General features: G+C 42.8%; 2 protein-coding genes across 4 annotated transcripts in view; one reads left to right on the plus strand and one right to left on the minus strand.

Moving 5' to 3' along the window:
- fhl3a (four and a half LIM domains 3a) overlaps positions 1 to 3661 on the plus strand; it is a 4540-nt gene extending 879 nt beyond the window's left edge. The window contains 3 exon segments of the mRNA XM_025061666.1: positions 1489 to 1750; positions 1888 to 2074; positions 2439 to 3661. Coding sequence (XP_024917434.1) covers positions 1489 to 1750; positions 1888 to 2074; positions 2439 to 2590 — 601 coding nt within the window. The 3' untranslated portion in view covers positions 2591 to 3661.
- Positions 3662 to 10084: 6423 nt separating this feature from the next.
- rspo1 (R-spondin 1) overlaps positions 10085 to 17753 on the minus strand; it is a 16218-nt gene continuing 8549 nt past the window's right edge. The window contains exons 4-7 of one of the 3 annotated variants that reach the window (XM_025061227.1): positions 16516 to 16659; positions 15722 to 15937; positions 10741 to 11723; positions 10085 to 10700 (exon numbers count right to left, since the gene is read on the minus strand). In XM_025061227.1, the coding sequence (XP_024916995.1) occupies positions 11542 to 11723; positions 15722 to 15937; positions 16516 to 16659 (542 nt within the window). In that variant the 3' untranslated portion in view covers positions 10085 to 10700; positions 10741 to 11541. 3 annotated transcript variants of the gene reach the window in all.

A 17753-nucleotide genomic window follows, 5' to 3' on the forward strand; every position in this document is an offset into this window, starting at 1 on the left:
AACAGTCAGTGTCCAACAGTCAGTGTCCAACAGTCAGTGTCCAATAGTCTTTGACTAACAGTCGGTGTCCAACCGTCTGTGATCAACAGTCAGTGTCCAACAGTCAGTGTCCAACAGTCTTTGACCAACAGTCAGTGTCCAACAGTCAGTGTCCAATAGTCTTTGACTAACAGTCGGTGTCCAACAGTCTGTGATCAACAGTCAGTGTCCAACAGTCAGTGTCCAACAGTCTTTGACCAACAGTCAGTGTCCAACAGTCAGTGTCCAATAGTCTTTGACTAACAGTCGGTGTCCAACAGTCTGTGATCAACAGTCTTTGACTAACAGTCGGTGTCCAACCGTCTGTGATCAACAGTCAGTGTCCAACAGTCAGTGTCCAACAGTCTTTGACCAACAGTCAGTGTCCAACAGTCAGTGTCCAACAGTCTTTGACTAACAGTCAGTGTCCAACAGTCAGTGTCCAACAGTCTTTGACCAACAGTCAGTGTCCAACAGTCAGTGTCCAACAGTCTTTGACCAACAGTCAGTGTCCAACAGTCAGTGTCCAACAGTCTTTGACCAACAGTCAGTGTCCAACAGTCCCCACATTGACACATTCTCAGCTTTTGTTCAGAACTCAGCTGCTAAACTAATGAGCATTTTCCACAGTGTCCAACACCAAACCAGTCAGAACCTCTGCAGCTGTGAGATAAGGACAGATGGTCGTTGTCCAGACTGGGAGTGGGTTAGTCAGTCAGTGAAACAGTCAGTGAGTCAGTGAGTCAGTGAAACAGTCAGTCAGTCTTTCTGTTTGTCTTCAGTCAGTCTTTTAATCTGTCAGTCCCTTCTACAGACGAAACCAGTGAAAATGTGATCTGACACTAGGACAGTTGTCCTGGCTGTGACCCAGGTTTGGTTCCAGTGGTCCAGTGGTCCAGTGGTCCAGTGGTCATGTGGTCATGTGATCCTGTCCTTCATCACTTCTTGCCGTCAGTGTCCTGATGGACTGACAAGGTCCAAATCTGACCACATTATGAAGACACAGTTTGAAGGCATCATGTCAAACCTGTGATGTTACCACAGAGTGAAGCCTGGAGTTTAAGAGTACAGATGGAACAGTCTGCCCCCTGAAGGACAAAACTGTCATTACTCCTGCCGTGGACGTGAGGTTTGATGTAAAGTTAAATAAATGGGAGAGATTTATTCACTGGCCCTCGTGAAAGTCAAGTGTTCTGTTTTATAGTTCAGTAAAATGAACCACAAAATGACTAAAAGGGTTCTGTGGAGGACAGTAAAAGCTGAATTATAGACTCAACCGTTGGGTCGCCCATGGCTCCCTGGTACCAGGCTGGTGCCGGATCCTGGCTGTGGCTGCAGCTGGAGATGTTCTGTTCTGCTGACTGACCCACTTTAGGAAGAAGAATGAAGTCATTTTGTACAAATGTAACTAAATACAAACAGGTGGGAACTTCCAGTCAAACGCTGGCTCCGCTGGAACTTCTCTAATATTAACGTGTTGATGCTTTAAAATTGTATTTATGAAATCTATTTCTCCTCCTTTTTCTTCTCATAATTCCTCTCTGTTTTCCCTCTGGCTCCAGGAACCAGGAAGTTGGAGTACTCAGGCTCAACATGGCACGAGGGCTGCTTCATCTGTCACAGCTGTGAACAGCCAATCGGTTCCAAGTCCTTCATCCCTGACAAGGATTTACACTATTGCGTTCCCTGCTACGAAGACAAGTTCGCTCCACGCTGCGCACGCTGTAAAAAGGTCAGTGATGTCATTGGTTCACAGCGGAAAGATGTCGGTAAAATTAGCTTAGCATTTTAACCTCCTGCCACACACCCCCAATGTGATATTCTTTAAAGCCAACTTCACCCATGACCTCTGACCTTTCTCCTTTCCAGACCCTGGCCAAAGGGGGCGTGACCTACCGAGACGAGCCCTTCCATAAGGAGTGCTTTGTGTGCACTAACTGCACGACACAGCTGGCGGGGCAGCACTTCACCTCCCGTGAAGACAGCCCGTACTGCCTGAAGTGCTTCGGCAGCCTGTACGCCAAGAAGTGCGAGGCCTGCAGCAAACCAATCACAGGCAAGAACACGTGACCGCAACGCTGCTCAGGCGTTACAGAGTACACAGTACAGTACAGAGAACAAATGGTTCTACGTCCAGTCCTTTACTGATGATTATGATGATTATTACTTATTATTATGATGATTATGGGGACGATGATCACTGCCTGAAGCACTGTGCTTTACCTGAGACACCTAGGGGGGTTGTGGAGGTACTGCAGGGGTGTCATTACTTTTGATTGGTTTAAATAAGACCAAGGTCAGGGTCGTGACCCTGGAAGAGCCCTCTGGTCCAGTGGTTTTATTTATTGTTTGACTCTCTGGGTAGAGTTTCCTGTAAAGAAAAAAAGTTAAACATTTGAATCGTCTTTGTCTCCATCTAGGATTCGGAGGAGGAAAGTACATCTCCTTTGAGGATCGTCAGTGGCATCAGCCGTGCTTCACCTGCTCCCAGTGCTCCGTCTCCCTGGTGGGCGCCGGCTTCTTCCCCAACGACGAGAGGATTCTGTGCCGCGACTGTCACACCAACCTATAGAGGGCCTCAGAGAGCGCCTCCTCCCGTCCTGTACGTCCTGGTCACAGCGTTTCCATAAGCTCACATTAACAATGGTAGAACAACACAGGCTAACAAATGCTGCCTCAGGTCTCGTCAGATAAAAAAAAAAGAAAAAGCACAAAAAAGCCTCACTGCTGCCCCCTGTCTGAACACATCCTCAGCCAGCAGCCGCAGTTTGGGAAACCCTGTGCCTTGTTTGTGTTCTATAAAACAACCACTGATTTTCTTTCCTGTTTTTAAATCTTAATTATTGTGTGAATGCAGCTTCCTGCCGTGCCTTATATATAAATATATTTCCTCTTTGTTTTTATTTACCTTTAAACCAAAGAAAATGCAAACTGCTAGTCACTTTGCCAGATTTTTTTGTTTAATATTTTATTTGAGAACTTTGCCACTTCAGGTACACAGAATACCAGCCTTCCAGCCTGTGTGTGTGGTGTATTTACTGTCTTAATGCTCTTTATACTGCAGTTTTTGTGCCTTTTCAATGTTGCTTTCTTCTGTCTTTGACTTCAAGTCTTACTCTGGGCTTCTTTTTTTTTTTTTTTTTTTTTTCAACATCTCGTTGTTTATGATGATGTATTTGTGACACACCGCTGTAAGACCAGACCAAATGTGTCCTTAAATACAATATTTAAACTAATATTTAAACTAGTGCTGGGCAATGATTAAAATGTCAAATTCAAACATTTGAGTTGAAAAGGATTTTCAAGCTTTATTTCAAAAAGTACTGCTTTCAGAACAAAGGTGCAAAAGAACGATTGGTTGAGAATTTCCCTGCGTTTCTGTTCACGTGAGAGCTGCAGCAATCTCAGCCCCGCCCACAATGTTCTCACTGGCTGTTCAACACTTGGCCCGCCCCCTGCATTTTCAATAACACATTTCATTGACATAGTACACAAAAACACCAACAGCCTTGAACGCCTCACACTGCGTCTGCTTGATCTATTTATTGTAACAATTGCCAAAAGTTTTTTGTTTACCAATAAGTATCTGGGTTTTTTTTGTGAACTTGTTATAATGAGAAAAATAAATTATGTCATTCTTTCAGCTTTGATGCAGCTTAGCTGTTAATTGGAGCATCATTAATTAATTGCATTTATTGCATTTACATCAAATAGCAGAATTTGACACGTTGGAGCATCATTAATTAATTGCATTTACATTAAATAGCAGAATTTGACACAATAACTTTTTCCTATTAACAAACAGATATCCAGGTTAGGTTTAGGAACAATTTTTTTTTTTAATTCTCTTTCTCTGTATATTTTCCATCTGTTTACTACATTCACACAGTTATAAAAACTCACAGTACAATCACAGCTATTATACACACCGTCTGTACCAGGACTGTTGTAGCTAACGTTAGCTGTGTTGTTTCTACCAGTATTGTTATAGCTAACGTTAGCTCTGGTGTCTGTGCTTACAGCGACATGTTTATGTGACATGTGGTGATACTGCAGTACTGCAGTGAGGGGGGAAAACAAATCCTTGTTGAACCATTTGCACACCGCTGTGCTCTGATACAAACCTAAACAAACTCTGGGAGCATTACTGCCATCTACTGGACTGGAGTGTGTGCATCAGTTTTACTGTTTAAAAAAAAAAGATGAAAATCTCAGAGCCTAATTTCACTTGTTTGTCTATAATCAATGAATTGAATTTAACCCTTTATAGAGTTCTCGCTCCACATTGTAAACCTGCTGTGAAAACATAAATGACAAGTGAACGACAGAGAGCTCCGGCTCCTCTTTGTGAGGTCTTATTAAATGTATTAACACTGACTGCTGTTTGCTAAGCACTTTTTACACGCAGCGGTCATCGTTAAATAACCATTACTGTGTCATGAGCTCATGGATCTCTGTAGGCTGGTGTTTACTGTTGTAGCCAGACAAAGACCATCTGGTGTTCTCAGAAAGTCTCTCTTGGACAGATCTGTCTCTGTCTCTCTCTCTCTGTATGTGTGTGTGTGCACGAGTGTGTGTGTCAACACACAAACTGTTGTTTATGCTGAGTCGATGTCTCCTTACTAAGACACACACACACACACTCTCTCTCTCTCTCTCCTGTATTCTTTGGTGAAATGTCCTCCTCCCTGCCTCTGTTTCAGAATTTTTTCACCAAAAAAGGAAATGGAAAACTCAGAGCTGCATGGGGGAGGGAGAAAGAGGGGGGTTGACTGGTTGTGAAAGTGGAAGAGAGCGAGAGAGAGAAGAGAGGCAGGATGTTCACATCTGGAGTTACTCCATGGCACTTTTGTTGTGGGGGGGTCAGATCGACTCGTGGCCTCCTATATTAGAAGGTGGAGACTGGCGACGCAGCCCACTTCCCACACGCTTTTTCTTCACGGGGGAAATGTGAGGCTCGCAGTTTTAGCCCTGGAGCTAACTTTACACTCCAGCCTCTACCTAAAAGCAGAAATAAAACGTTTTACACACAATGTGTAATTATGCTGTGACTGCGACGGTACAGCAGTTCTACACGTACCACTGCAGAGGAATGTAACAGTCAAGTCTGTGTGAAGTCAACATAAAACTGGTGAAAAAGGACCGACAAAATAAACAAGAAATGAAAACTCAAACTGTCTTTTGGTGTAAAATCAAATAAATCCAAACTTAAGCACGAGTCTCAATATTTTTCTCAGGATTTCCAAGTAAACTGACCAACCGAACACAATGAGCGTTAGCCAATCAGGGCGGAGGGATCGTAAACAACATCGACATCGCCGACTGTCGCAAATGCTGAAAACGACGAATTTAATTTTATTAAAGGCCAAATTTAAAAAAAAACTTTTTCAAAAGTGCTGAAAAATTCAAAACCAACTGGTATTAAAAGTTTAAGAGAGTTCATAGAAGACACTCCGTAGTCGACCATAAAAACACAACATATCAACCACAGTTTGTCGCGTGTTATACCTTCTGGGCCAAATCGTTAACCAATGTCCGGGCCTGGGGGGGGTGTCGTCATCACGTAAAAAAAAAAAAAAAAAATTCGCGCGTCTAGGGTAATGGAGGCTGGATGCTAACAGTGATTTTCTTTTACCTGTTGCTAAACTTAAACAAACGAAAGAAATAATGACAGAAGTAAGAAAACGGCTTCTATGGATCGTACATCGGCTTCACTAATGTTGGGAGAGGAGACATTATTCTCTGACAACTGACGTTCGCTGTTACCGAACAGAAAGTTCCAGTTACTGACGTTCAACCGGCCTTTTACGAATGAGGGACTGAGCAGCAACACTCGACTTCTCAAGGTGAGCCACGTTTATTGTCAGAACTTAATTGAATTAAGTTTATTTCGCGTTATTTATATATTTTTATATATGTATATAAATTAAATGAAGGCGGAAGTGTGTTTATTGTGAAGTATGACGTATGGAAGGACCGAGTGTCTGTATGCGCATGTCTGTTTTTGCGTGTTGCCAGTTCTCTCTGGAGAAACAAGGGACTACGGCTTTAACCTTTGTTGTCCAAAATAAATCATATTCCCTCTTTTATCTTTATTTTTTCTATTTATTTCCCTTATGATTTAATTGTATAAATCCTGTAATCTCTGCAGAACCTAATAAACGTAAACGAAGTTGGAATTTCACCCTGGCCAATACATTTTTATGGTTTTAAATAATATGTGTAGAGACAACAAAGTACCATAACCATATTACCCTTAATCCCTTAAAAGTGATCAGGATGTTGTCAGTGTTTCATTATCTACCAGTATAAAATATTAGTACAGTAATTTATGGTTATAATTACAAAAACATTTTACTACTGAAATCCCCTTCTTCTATAATATTATGATTATTCTATAATCATAATAATAATCATTATTATTATTATCATCTTAAACGTAAAACTATTTGAAAACTGCTGACCATCACAGCTCCTTTGTTATATTTCGGAAAAGTTACAACTCCCACGTCCACGTGCATTTGTTTACACTGCAGCTTCAAAAATGGCGGAGATCCCCGATGATCTCTGAGCAGGAAAACGAGCACATATACGCCAGGTGTTTTTTGGGTGAATGGCTCCCCCGTGTGGTGGTTTTGTTTTCACAAGAACACGGCCATGCAGTGTAAAAAACAACAACAATGGTTGGGTTTAACAAATGGTACCGTTACATTTAAAAAAACGTATAATCCGTTAAATAATAATGTATTTAAACGTCTCCACCCAAACAGAATGAGCGATTTGTAACTTGTACGTCATTGACATCTAGTGCGTGGTGACGGTATTGCAAGTGGGTATGAAAAAAAAGTCGTATATTAGTTAAATCGTGTTTAAAATGAAAGCACTGTATATTTATTCCCAAAAACATTATTAGACTTACCCCTGCCGCAGGAGGGAGCCCAAGTGCAACTAGTGGTAAACGATATCAAACCAGACTTAGCTGAAGAGCTGAAATGCACAATTCAAAGGAGATTTAATTCTGATGCCCTACAGGCAAAGTTGAGAACTGCAGGTAATCAGTCCAGGTGAGGGTAAATAGCAGCGTGTGGTTATTGCCCATGGGCAAATAACGGTTCTCGCTGTAAAAGTAACCTTAACTGCTCTGAATGTCTCACACTCTCCAGAAGAGGGCAGCATATATTAATTTTTGTATTTATTGTTCCTCTAGGCATTTTTTAATCTGAACCCTTCATTGATTTTTGATTTCTTTTTCACCAAAGATTTAAAATTAACACTGTGTGCGTTCAACGGTTTAAAACATAGATTAAAATGTATTTGATGTCAAGATGGTTTTTAAAGAAAAACATCTTTATTCAACTTGTTGTCAACAGATGTTTTTTTGCCCTTTTTAAAAAATAAAATAAAATGATAAAAGGTTTTGATGATGCAGTTAAACATAAACAGCCTATCATTGATTATGACATCACTGTAATATTGACAACATGCAAATTCCCTGAATTTATGTTAATGATTTTAATCAAATAATATTTCATATTAATATCCACGTGGACTCAGTGAGCTCCCCCGTCTGGCTGGACTCGTTAGCTCCATCTCCACAGCCTTGTTTACAGCCGTCTGTGAATAATCACACACGTCCGGCTGTCGGAGGTCATTCACTGTGTAATGGATATTTATTTGTGTTTAATTGACGACCACTTCTTCTTCGCAGATTTCCGGATTAGATTTGTCAGTTCTCCAGTCACTGCAGCGGTAAACACGTGAAGGTTAATATGGAAGTGATCAGAGATGAGCCGATCTGCAAAGAACTGGCAGCCACGGGATTGGACGGACGGAGCCAAGCGCACTCTGCTGCTCAGCTGGAGGCTCCCGTGGCCTCGTGTAGCCCAGACCCCTCTCTCACCCGGACAGTCGGAGCACGTCCTCCAGCACTGCCTGTAAGAATTATGTCACCGTGTGTAACAGCACAGAAACATGGCAGGGGAAATATAACAGTGATTTCACACTCGGTGTGTGAGTACGACTGACGTCACCCACTACACAACAGAACAGAGGGCTGTGATTTACACCTTGCATTACTGACACTGTTTAATGCCTGTTCAGGTCGACTGAGGTGGACTGTAGTTATTCTAGTGTCTTCACAGCAGTAAAAAAAAAAGTCTGTGAGGCGTTCAGTGACTCACGGGCCTGTTGTTGACCTGTGTGAGTGTCTATTCCAGATTCAAGATTTAGTTTGGAGTTAGGAATACCACTATGGCCAGATTACAGTTGGGATTAGAGTTAAAATAAGGGTTTAGATTTGGCATATATTTGACTAGACTGAGGTGAACTGAAGGTGGATAATCTGTTAGAGTTGAGTAAGGATGTAAAGTCGGTGGAGTGTTATTGTTATGGTGACACGTCTTCTGTCTTTTTGGTCTTTTGAGTTTGAAGATTTAGTTCATCGTACGGATTAGGATTAGGGTTAAGGTTAAAGCTAGGTTTAGGGATGTATTTCTGCATTTTACACTTGTACTGATGATGAGGATTGTCAGTGGACAAACAGAGACACAGTTGGACAGAGTAGAGAGGACAGGGGACAGGCACCTGCAGGTGACACAGGTTTGAAAATGGACATGAGAGGACAAGAAAATATTATGTTCACTCAGGCCATCTCTTGGCTTAGGCAATGTAGGAAGACACCTGGAGCGCCATCTGCTGGAGTAGGGTGTGTATGTGTGGGGGTTAATCTCATCTTGAGTACCAGTTTCACTCATTGTTATCACATCCAGTCATAACTTCAGCTCTTTGATATATAAATAATAAATATGAAATAATGATTTAATTAGGGCTGATGATAAAAATCACCTGATCCAGATGCGTTTATCAAAGGGGGCTCCGTGGCCCACTTTACCAGCAGTGTCCTATAGTTTACATTTGGACCAGAGACTGTGTGTGTCAAACATGGACATGGGTGTTCCCCACTGATGTGATGCCCTCCCTGGGGGCCCCGGCCTAAGGGCCAAACTAAAGCAATATAATCATTTGGTGTTGAGCATCTTGGCATCAGCGGCACACACACAACCGAGGGGAAAAGAGCGAGTGGGGAAGCAGAGAGTCAAGAAAGTGGGAGTGGGAGGTGAGGGAGAGCTCCTTCCACCGGAGCCAGGGTAAGAATTTATGGTCAGGACGAGCGATGAATGTGTAATTTATGGAGCATACTCTACCATTCCCCCTGCCCTCCCCTCTGGTAATGAGAAACAGCTGTTTAGTTGTACGGCCAGGACATGGTATACCCCCCTACCCCCCCTCCCTCTGGCTATGACACACCATTAGTTTTTATTTCTGTCTCTGCTTTTATGACCCCTGCCCAGGCGCCAGGATTTGGCTGCTGATCGGAATCATGACACCATCGGAGCTGGTCCACCTCCCATGATGCCTCTTGGAGTCTGCAGGGAGACCCTAGCATTAACGCAGAAGGTACCGTTCAAGTCTGAAAGTGATGGTGTCTGTTTATCTGGAGGTAAAGAAACAATCGGGTCAACACGCTGGTTTGGTCAATTACAGGTGGTTCAGAATGGGTGGAGTCATCATCAGTGACACTGTGATGACATCACACTGTCGTCACAGACCTTTCAGGTTTTAAGGGAGGTCGACCAGTTTGATTTGATTACAGAAATTATTTTCAGGACCACCAGTTTGTTGGCAGGACTTAACGGCTCTGTACAATTTTTTGTCCGATACCAATACTACAACTTTGAGCATCTGTCGATACCGATATTTATCCGATACCTTAGTTTCTTCGTTCAGCGTACCATGGGCTGACATTGCTAAGGCCACGGTATCCCCGCTCACGAGATGACACGCAAGTTAAGTTGATCATTTGGGCTTGGGTATCAAATCGGACAGGCTTTAGTCGTTTAATATTTTAATGTTCGATCATTAACTTTTGCTCAATATTAGACCGATCCTGGGTATTCCTAACTTGAACAAAGTCTGGTTTGCTGAATATTCCCCCTTTTAAAAGTGGGCTAATGTGTGGGCAGCTCCAACCATAATCAATGAGATAAAAAGACAAAGTCTGGGATGAATGAAGTACCGTCAGCTTGGTCTGCGCTTTATTTAGACTTTCACTGAAGAAGGTATACATGATGATACTAGTATTTCTCTCGGTTGATGATAAACAGTGTGACATATTTACGATCACAATCCATAGTATGAAGAATAACGTAGCAGATGACAGGTCTGCCTTCAGACCCGCAGGGTTCGCCACAGACAGGCAGAAAGGAAACACGTCTGCAGTGGCGTTGCTGCGGTGACAGCTGTCAGGATATAGGTGTGTATGATGACGGCGACGGTTCTGAATGATGAGCAGTAGAAAACATTACAGTTGTGCAAAAATCTTCAGACCCTGCGGCAGACGTGTACATGGTTACAGAGCAGCTGATGATTCCATGGCTTATATAATACTCTGTGGCTGGCTGGTTACTGCATGATGGGATATGACTGTGCACATCTGTGCTCTTAACGTTCAGACCTTAGTTATGTTATTGTATGTATGAGACCCATATTAGCACATATATGCGAGCATTAGCGCAACGTTCAGGCAAGAATGTTGAGTTGACAAGAAAAGTGATTCCCAGAAGAAACACATGAAAGACAACAGGCAGTGGGCAGAGACGCACACACGCACATCCGCGCGCGCGTGAGTGGGCAGAGACGCACACACGCACATCCACGCGCGCGCACACGGTGGCATGCACAATGGCACGCACTTGTAACCTTGTACCATGCAAATATTTGTCTTATTTTTAATTCCTTGTTGCTGTGCTGAGCTATTTTCCGATACATGAACATCACATCCAAATCAACAAAGATATCAAATGGCAAAGTCTGTTTCAGGACAAACATGAAGGACAAGAGCATGAGTTGAACTTGCAGTAATCCGCGCCCTCCTCAGGCTGATTTTGTAGTCGACCCCTCATCAAAAACCCTTCTGTCTTCGCCAACCCCCAAATGATATCCAGTGCCTTTTAGATTCTTCTTAAAAATCCTCTTTTGTTCTCTTGCCTTTTTTTTCACAGTCAGTAGCTGTTAGAAAAAAATCTATCTGCCGCCTTAAAACAACACCAGAACAAACTCAGAACACGTTGTGATTAAAACACGATCGAAACGCAACGACACAACAAACCAGAGCGGCGTGAAGAGGTCCAGCATTTTCATTAGGGCTTCCAGCTTTGGTTCTGCCTTAAACTTCTCCAGTTCACCAAAAGAACCACAATCAGCACTGTGGCTTCGCCTCTCCAACAGTGATCCCTCACAATTGGATGAAAAATGTCTTCCAGAATACCACGGAGAAAAGTCTTTTCAGGGTCGAGTTTGTTGATTCATTGAGCTCACTTCAAGCCATCCTTCAGTCTTTTGTTTCCTTGTTTACAACTCATAGCAGCAGTTATCCGTTCCTTCACCTCATTTCTGGCACCGCCGGGCAAGGCCGCCATCTGTGTGTGCGCCTTAGCCTCAGCCTCACCGGGCCAGTGCTGGACTTTAGGTGACGGAGCTGGTTGTGATGCCAGCAACAGTTGTCGTTCTGCTTTGGCCTTTCCTCCTTTTCCCACCGCCAGTTCCTCCACCTCGACCGCCGTCTTTCCCTTGTCGTCCTCGCCCTCGGGTGTTGTCCCTCTGTCTCTGGTTTGACTCGTCAGACTGGTCGCCTTTATTCTTTCTTTCTGAAACAAAAGAGGATTAAAGAAATCTCAGGTGAAACAGTAGTTAAAATAAAAAATATTGTTTTCTTCAGTCCAAAATCCACTCATTATTAACATCTAATTGTAAACTGGATGTGGAGGTGTATGCGTGCCAGAAGGAGCCCACAGGCCAGGAGTTTGGCACCCCTGGTGTAGTGAGATTGTCTTGTTCGAAGGGCAACCATTAATAAATGAATAGTCCTGGGTGTGTTTACATTTTGTTTCACTCTGTAAAGAAGTGTTACATGTTATACTGACGACACCCTGATGTCTGTTTACATTTGTCAAGACAGTTGGACCAAAGATAGTTTGACGACACTATTATCAGCTCATACATGAAGAGTTGAATATATTGCCCGGGCCCCAGAGAGGAAGTGAACATGTGTCGCTAATATCCAGGCAGCACTTACAGTAAAAGTTTTGTGTTTTTTTTTTTGTTTGTAATATTTGTTGGAGTACAGTTACACTGCAGGATGTTTGTTATGTACTCGTGTGATGAGAACGTCTGTGCATCTCAGAAACTCAGTGAACATGTGCCAACGGCTGGACAGTGTTCACCGTGCAGCTGACAACCGCAAGGCTTATGGCGCCACCATGTTTGTCTACGGCCATGCGGTAATAAGGTCTGTGTTTATTTCCCCAAAAATCTTCTTTAAACATGTCGTACAAACAGTTATGATTTCTTGGCTTAAATGAAAATCTACTAAAAAGACCAATGTTTCTCAAATTTCACCCAAAACAATTTTTCTGCGCAGGCAGTAAAAACCATTAACTGTCGGTAACGTGCATTTGATGTAGCCGAGTATGAAGTGACCTAAAACCCAAACATTTGTTCACCACAGGTTTGTGCAGAGTTCCAGGTCTTGTTATGGTGACTAAACACTCCCAAGCTCAGACTCACCCCACGCAGTCAAGTACAAGTCTACAGGACCATAAAATCACAACAAGATCCCACAAATTTGATGTTTACAATTAGAACTTTTTAAATGGACTTGTTGAAATAATCTCTGATTTGGTTAATATTCAAACAATAAACTAATCCTGACCAGTAAAAGTTAAGATTCAATCAGTAAAAGATCCTGACAAAAGTAAAGGTCCTTCACACACAGCATATAGGGGGTAGAGGCCGGGGGGAGGCAGGACGGGGGGCTGTTGATAAAAAGATTGTGCTACTGATTGGACGATTTCCGGTTTGAGTCCAAACCCTGACATGACTACTGTTTGTAAAGGAAGCAGCGAGAACGTCTTGGCTCTCCTGGTACAGTAGAGTGCAGCCCACTGCTGCAGGAGAATATTGTTCAGATTAAACCTCAGAGGTGTTGCACACCTCTTTAGTAATTCAGATGGTAATTCAGTTAATTTCCTATGTGTACTTTTGGTTGGAGTTTAGCTGAAAAAAATGAAAGATTCCTGGGACTTAGTTGCTAATTTCCGCATTACGTCAATGTATCGTGGTGGTCGACAGGAAGTATCTGCTTGAGCGTAATGTAACTTGTCCAAATTGTAGTTGTAAAACTACTGCTTTAGGGTTAGCCCGAAGCAGCCTGATAATTTACGTAGCGGGACAGACTTACTTTCGGTAATTCTATGTCTGAAAAACACAGTTGTCCTGTTGTTAGCCTCTTTGAACTGGGCAAGTGTCGTTTTTATTTTGTAAATTCCTCTGGGCTTTGGCAATGACATTCGTTCTTCTTACACACCCACCGTTGGACCACATTAAAAACCTTTATGATGTCAACAGTGAAACAATTTTACCATCCGATCATTTTCAATGATTCAGCACTTAACTGCGTAACAACTGTGCCGAGTCGCTGTATGATTTGCGCCCGTTGCCATAGCAGTTAGCATTTCCTAGGTGGTCTATAAAATATACCCGGTTCTTTAGGGCCAGCGGAGCTCTCTTATTAAAGTAAACTGTCACACTCGGTCTGCTAAGAAAACACGTCCCATTAGGTCATTTCAACACATCGTTTGAGACATAACCGCTGATCCATGTGGCACAACATGAAGTCATGTTCTGTCCTCAGGACTCCGAGCCCTCAGGGATTCCTCTAAGAGGAGAGAAGAGCCTCGGACTATGCAAAATTCCTCTGTGTTTATTCACAAATATCGCGGCCTGTCATCTGTTACACGTTACAAATAATGAACAGAGGCCAAGACTGTGCAAATATTGTTACACAACACTGCTGCTGTGCCCAAAATCCCCTGAGCGTGTCACCAAGCAATAAAGGCTCTGAATGCTGCTCCTTGGCTACAGAACTGTGGCCCTGGTAAATAAGTGTTTCCAACTCCAGTGAAAGTTGGTACATCAGAACGCAGAACTGATTTAACGTTTGGTGGCAGTCGGGAATCAGGGAATGTGCTCAAGGAAAACATCTCATTATTTTATGACGATTTGTAATCAACACAATATTAAAATGAATGGCTGAGTTATTGTCAGGAATCAAATTTGAATTAGATTTGATTACAGTGGATGCAGTGGAGTTTTGCAACACCACTTATTTTCATTGCGTCAGTTTTTTTTTCTAATTTTCTTGAGGCTTGTTGATCATGTCAGCCCTTAAAGAATAACAGGAATATACAGTACCTAAAAACATAGTAAATACGTAGAACAGAATATACATTTCTAAATGTACAGTCTGAAGTTTGTAGAAGTTTTTTTAGCTGGCTCTTAATTGGTAGTAAACCAGTGAAAAATGACTTTTTTGAGTTGGTACCTTTACATATAATAGTCAGATCTGTAACCAGCCTCAGGTCAAAGGTCATATTTGAATTGACTTTTAGGAGTTAATAATCCTTACATGTGCATTACAAGTGCGCTTGCACTTTTTTCACCATCTAACTCCCACTTGGCCAGATGTGTGATTCTTTGGCAGCAAGCAACAGCTTGTTTTGAAGGCCAGTCGTGGTCACTGACTGCCGCGGCTGCCTGTTAACCAGCATCAAACTGCTGTGCAGGTGATAAGAGCCCAAGCAAACATGTCACGGCCGTGTAAATTCCACGCTCCAGCAGCCGTCGGAAACAAATAGTCGCGCGATCTCACTCTGATCCCCGTCCAGCTCCTGACTGCGTAATGCCCTTCATCTGCTTGGCCCGCAGACTCAGGTTTATTGTTTACATGCTGAGAAGTCAAGAGGTTTTGTATCCCTCTGTGGGAGCAGCCAAACCAAACCCAATCAATGCATCATGGGTCACAAACACGCTGGCCGGAATGCAGGCCTTTGCCGGAGTTGAGTAACAGTTGTATTTGTCATCGTTTTAACCGGGGGAAGTATTTAACGAATCACCGGGATTTTTACTGCCTCAATATCCGATCTCAGTTACTTCGGCCTTTTGTTACTTGAAGGAGAGGTTTTTTTCCTGCTTTTATGTAAATCATTTAAATTTACATTTCTTGATGACTAAATGAGGAACAACTGAAAGACTCTTCATAGGCATTTCTCCATTAGCATTGTATCAAGAGGCCAGTTTCTGTGTCTTTATCTTTAAATGGTAATGAGCCATGTGCTCCGCCCACTTCTCATCCACGGTTGAGCAGTAAGAGAGAAATGTCTGTCGCCAACAAACTGTGCTCCAACCGCTGGTTACGGCCAGCACTGTGCCTTTAAGAGTTTACTGTTACAGTGCATTAGCGTCGACAACCTGCGCTACAGTACGGAAACGTTAGTGCTGTAAAGATCAAACAGAAAAAGAAGAAGCGCCGGTAGGAAGAATTGACGAATGATCCCATTTCACCAAAGTTGAACAGCCTCAACGACTGTCGCCCCCTGGTGTTCATTTAACACTACAGCATAGTGATCCAACAGTAGCGTAAATGGAGAATCTGTGCACAGATAGGCGTGGTAGTACAGGTAGAACTCCCTGGGTGAGGCAGGGTTATTGTAATAACTTCCAGAGACACGAACCAATGTGTCCAAAAACACGACAAGGTCGGTCAACGTTGTCCTCTTAAGGTGTCCTGAGTGTGCGGTGTGTTTACCTTTGCTACAGGGTATCCTTGTCACAACACATTTCCTTCTCTCTGTCTGTGGCGCACAGGCCTGTGAGGGCACAAAGGACAGGGAGGTGTCAGAGGTGGAGAGCTGCGAACGAAGCCGAGACTGTGATCCTTTTTTAAATCCACACGTTTTGTTCTTCTTCATACAAGAACTCCACTGGCTCCACTCGCCCAATTCACAGTCTGAAGCACGCTGACCTGAGGGGGGGAAACAAAACAAACAAAAAAAAAGGTGACAATGTAGCCAGTGAATGGTTTACAGCTCCAACGTCTCACATTTGTTTCACAGCCACCCTGTCTGCTTCCTAACCGCCCAGTAGTTACAGCCCAGGATAATGAGTCGAGGTGATTTTTCAAATCTGAAAACAATCTTTTCTTTGGACAAGACCAAGCTCAGAACAGGGGACTGGGGGGGTTACCTGTGCTACTATACCTGAAGGTCACATGTAGGAGCTCTTCAGAAAAGCAGGGTCACAATGAAGCCACAGCATATGATGCAAGAAAAGGCAAGAAAGGCCAAATCCCCATGTCTGGGCCGAGCTACGCCAAGCTTGGAGAGCTTCGCACTTTAGTGTTTATGGTTTTGTTACGAACTTATGACAGAATTATTCTCAGCAGTGTTAGAACCACAAAAATACAGCCCAAGTGAGTGTTCACTTTTCTTATGTCCAGGCCAACAACTGATCCTATCTGGCTTCCACAGTTCAGGCAGTAACCAAACAGACTGGCTGTGTTCACATCACGCTAGTGAACAGCAGCAGTTGAAGTTTACTCACCAACACACTCCATGGTCTCATTGCTGGTGCGCAGGCTCGGGGGGCAGCTTACATAACATCGTCCGCTGTGCGAATACAAGCCCTCCTTACATTTTGTGCAAAAATTGCGATTGAAACATGCTTCACAGTTGTCTATTTTACATTCTGGAAGACAAGAGGGAGACACAAACAGAGGCTGTTCAGAACAGGGGGGGTTTTACCAAAGGAACTTAGTTCTAGACATATGGGTTCCTCAAAACCTCTGTACACAACATAACAGCCAAGTGTTTCATAGAATAATTGGAGAACCAACATTAAACATGACATTTTTAAACCTTGGTCCCATCATTAGAAAAAACAGTTCTGACAGGACTGGGTTTGCAATTTGGCTTGTGATTGGAGGCTTGCCGGTTTAAATCCTAGACTGTCATGGCTTGGTTAGAGAAGAGGTTCTCAACCACTGGGCCCCTGACTGGTACCAGACCATGGTTTTTGGTCATTTGGGCTCCAGAGAAAAATCTTGATTGTCAGTGTGGATGATGTTTTATGTTGAAAATGACAAATTGATAAATTTTCTCCTAGTGTTGACTCTTGACCCATGTGATGAGTCTTTTCAAATTAAAAGTCTTTATAGAGCATCTTTAAAAAGAGGAAACAGAAGAGCAGCTTCAAAGTAAAGTTTCGTTCACAGTCCACCACAGCTGACTCTCCCCTGACATGTGCTTTTCAGAGTTTTTACTTTAACCTTCTTCTCATTTGTGTCATCATTGGTCACCAATTGTATTTCATATTTTTTTGAGAACAAGAATATTGTCTTAAACCAGTTCTTGGTTTGGGACATCTGCTCAGGAAGAAATATTTGCCAGTGTAACATAGACCCAGTAGGTGGCAGTAATGCAATTCCCAAGATTTATGAAAGTATCTCTGTAAGTAAACTGTGTGTTTTAAGCTTGCTCAGTGTTGACAAACATGAATCATTATGATTATCTGTATCATGATATGTATGCTAACAGCAGATTACACACCCCTATGGGCTTGTGACTAAAAGGTTGTCAGTATAAATCCCTTGTACTGACATCCCTTGACTTGTGAGTCTTGAGCAATCACCGATAACTCCCTTGGGCATAATTTGTTGCAGTACTGCTGCAAACTTCTTCTGAAGGAAGAAGTGTGACGAAAACAAAGGACGACCTCGTATGTTAGTATTTTCGGGAGCATTGATCTCATCTAGATGTTACTGCTGAAGTGAATAAAGTTCA

Source organism: Cynoglossus semilaevis, chromosome 13, assembly GCF_000523025.1.
Source record: "Cynoglossus semilaevis isolate Cse_v1.0 chromosome 13, Cse_v1.0, whole genome shotgun sequence".
Taxonomy (NCBI): Eukaryota; Metazoa; Chordata; class Actinopteri; order Pleuronectiformes; family Cynoglossidae; genus Cynoglossus; species Cynoglossus semilaevis.